At 52.5% G+C, this 2,892-nt stretch overlaps 2 protein-coding genes across 2 annotated transcripts; both read left to right on the top strand.

The window, feature by feature from the left end:
- Positions 1–100: 100 nt before the first annotated feature.
- On the top strand, positions 101–748 carry VDBG_02672 (ankyrin repeat and SOCS box protein; the record flags this gene model as incomplete). The annotated part of the gene is made up of 1 exon (XM_003006487.1): positions 101–748. The coding sequence occupies one exon, from the start codon at positions 101–103 to the stop codon at positions 746–748; it is 648 nt and encodes a 215-aa protein (XP_003006533.1).
- An 876-nt stretch (positions 749–1,624) lies between these two features.
- Positions 1,625–2,585, top strand: VDBG_02671 (conserved hypothetical protein; the record flags this gene model as incomplete). The annotated part of the gene is made up of 2 exons (XM_003006486.1): positions 1,625–2,472; positions 2,552–2,585. 2 exons carry the CDS (start codon positions 1,625–1,627, stop codon positions 2,583–2,585), a joined length of 882 nt encoding a protein of 293 aa, XP_003006532.1.
- Positions 2,586–2,892: the final 307 nt, after the last annotated feature.

The raw sequence follows: 2,892 nt of genomic DNA, 5'->3' as shown, positions 1-2,892 counted from the left end.
GCTTGCAGTCAAGGGTTTAGAACCTATTGTGGCACTACTTCTGGATAGGTGTGAAGCGGATATAAATATTCTGGACGGAGATATGAATTCGCTGGTTCTAATGGCCTCAAGAGCCGGTCATTATGGTACTTTGCAGTATCTTCTAGAGAAGGGGGCAGGGCTAGACCTCCAGAATAACGCTGGGGATACTGCACTTATCGAAGCCTCTCGCTGTAGCCACTATGAGGTTATACGGCTTCTTTTAGAGAAAGGGGCAGTGCTAGACCTCCAGAATAACGCTGGGGATACTGCACTTATCGAAGCCTCTCGCTTTGGCCACGGCGAGGCTATGCGGCTTCTTTTAGAGAAAGGGGCAGTGCTAAACCTCCAGAATAACGCTGGTGATACTGCACTCCTGAAGGCCTCTCGCTTTGGCTACTATGAGACTATCTTTTTAGATAGAGGGCCAATGGTAGACCTCCAGGATAACCTTTGGGGTATGAAGGTCTCTCGTCCTGGCTACTATAAGGCTTTACGGCTTCTTTTAGATGTAGGGGCAGATCTAGACCACCAGAATAACGCTGGGGATACCGCACTTATCCAGGTCTGTCGCTATCGCGAAGCGGAGGCTGTAGAGCTTCTTTTAGAGTATGGTGCCAATACATTCCTCGAGAATTCAGCTGGGGATACTGCACTTATATTAGCCTCTCGAAGAGGGGATATATATATTGTGCAATGTCTCCGTGATAGAGGAGCAGCACTCTACTAAGCCTCCTAGGTTTGTGGTGAGCATGTTCTCAAGCCTTTCTAAGACACTTGCATCTACAAATGCATTTAATTAGTAAGGTACTCAATATAACATCTGCCAAGGCCTTGTGTGAAGGATATCAGCATGTTATACAGCCGCTCTCGAATTCGATCGCAAATGTAGAAACTGAAAATCAGCAAGTGAGCCATTTATTCAAAATAGCTTTAAGCACTAGATTGCAGTCTGCGATGAAGAATGACAGAGGAAAGGTATACCGAGTGACGTCTAGCCTTATCAGATTGGGTTCCAGATCTCCGTTGCTCGGTCTGTTGTGAAAGAGAGGCTGCACGAGTGGTTTCTACTATTAATCTAACACGACTTCCAACACTGATGACAATATAACCAAGAACCATTCTTTGAACCCCTGCGATATCCGTCAAAGCCTCTCGATGAGAGGTCCAGGCTGATCAACTTCTATCAATCATTGTTCAAGCCTAAATACAATAATGCAACTGGTCAAGCTAGGATGGGATCCAGTCTTTGAATTATAAAAATCTCCTTGGTGCAAATGCAATTCAAATCATTGTAATACGGGAAAGCTTTCTAACGTCCCTTCCATGGAGCAAGGTATACACTGCGCAAGGGAGGTGTGATGCCCGCTAAACACCGCCTCAAGGTGTTGCCGCGACGATCAAGTGAAAACATTCACCACACCGAGTCTAACGAGATGTGTGCCTTCCCGTCTATTGTATATCATCTAGTGCCACGCATAGGCTAAAATTTCTGATGTTGGTTTATGATGCGCTGGCATTTTATCTCAATATCATCACTGTCAAGTTTCCATCTGCAGCTTACGTACTAGACCCTCGCCGTCAAGAGCCTCGGTCTCCGACAATCATGTCTACCCAAGCTCCCTCCTCGACGACAGAGGCCTCTACAAGCATCCTCCCACGACGCGACCGAACCCCCTGCGCAGGCTGCGGCTACACCCCGCAGCGCGCCTACCAAGATCGAACCAAATACAGATCCCGGCTGGCGCTCGACTTCGTCGGCCGCGACATCGCGACCTGGACTATCGGCGCCGACACCCTTCTCAAAGACAGCTCGGCCGCGCAGGGCAGCAACGAGGTCGACACACTCCGCTTCCTCCGCGAGAAGGTGCCCGAGCTGCCCACGCCCGATGTCAAGGCCACGTGGGAGACGGGCGGCAGGCGGTACATTGTCCAGGACCGTGTGCCCGGCCAGACCCTCGGCGCGGTGTGGCACGAGCTCGACCTATCTACCAAGGTCCGGATACTGGACCAAGTCGTTGCGGTGGTCTTGCAGTGGCGCACCTTGACGAGCGGCAAGATGAGCAGCGTCACCGGTGGCCCAGTCGAATCTCTCCGTTGGTGGTCGGCAGGATTCACGCCGTGGGGCCCCTTTCGGCGCAAGCGCGAGCTGTTCGCCTACTTTGAGGATGCGAGGGGCGGTTTTCCTGGGGCGGCCCGCGATATGCTGTGGCGGAATATGCCGGACTGTCGGCCTTGGACGTTCTCGCATGGCGACCTTCATGTGTACAACATCATGGTGGAGGATGGGAACCTCTCCGGGATCATCGACTTTGCGACGGCGGGGTTCTATCCGATATGGTGGGAGTATGTCCAGCTGAGGCTCGCGTGTGGAGCCAGGCCGGACCACGAGTGGAAGCACATGCTCCAGCTACGGATGAAAGATTCGTGCCATGAGGCCGAGGCGGCCATGACGTGGGCGAAGGCCTGCGATGAGCTCGCTTCCCTGCCGGATAGCATAACGAACGCGACAGTTGGCTGGCTGCGTGAGCAGTTCCCAAACGAACGTCTTCGAATATGCGAAGTGATTGCAGACGCGCGTTCAGGCAACGATCAAAACGAAGGGGGTGAGTTACAGCGAGGAGGTGGCCTAACAGCGAAGCCCGTGCCAAAGACGACTGCCACAAAGGCATATCTTGCGCGTTGGCGTGTGAAACTGACGAAGCGGCACGGATGCTAGCGGTGAGCAGCAACTCATGAGTTTCGAGCTTTCAGGCTGAGGTACATCTCAGACTGAGTCGTAGGAATTTGTTCGTGGTTCATGTGCCGACGAGTTATGTCGATCCGTCTTGCCCGTTTTGGGTACGTTGTCAAGCGTGTGAACGCGGTCCTCAT

The sequence above is a fragment of the Verticillium alfalfae genome, genomic scaffold, assembly GCF_000150825.1.
Source record: "Verticillium alfalfae VaMs.102 supercont1.3 genomic scaffold, whole genome shotgun sequence".
In the NCBI taxonomy this organism is placed as follows: domain Eukaryota; kingdom Fungi; phylum Ascomycota; class Sordariomycetes; order Glomerellales; family Plectosphaerellaceae; genus Verticillium; species Verticillium alfalfae.
The sequence above is the reverse complement of the archived record's forward strand: the minus strand, read 5'-3'. Positions and strand labels throughout refer to the sequence as shown.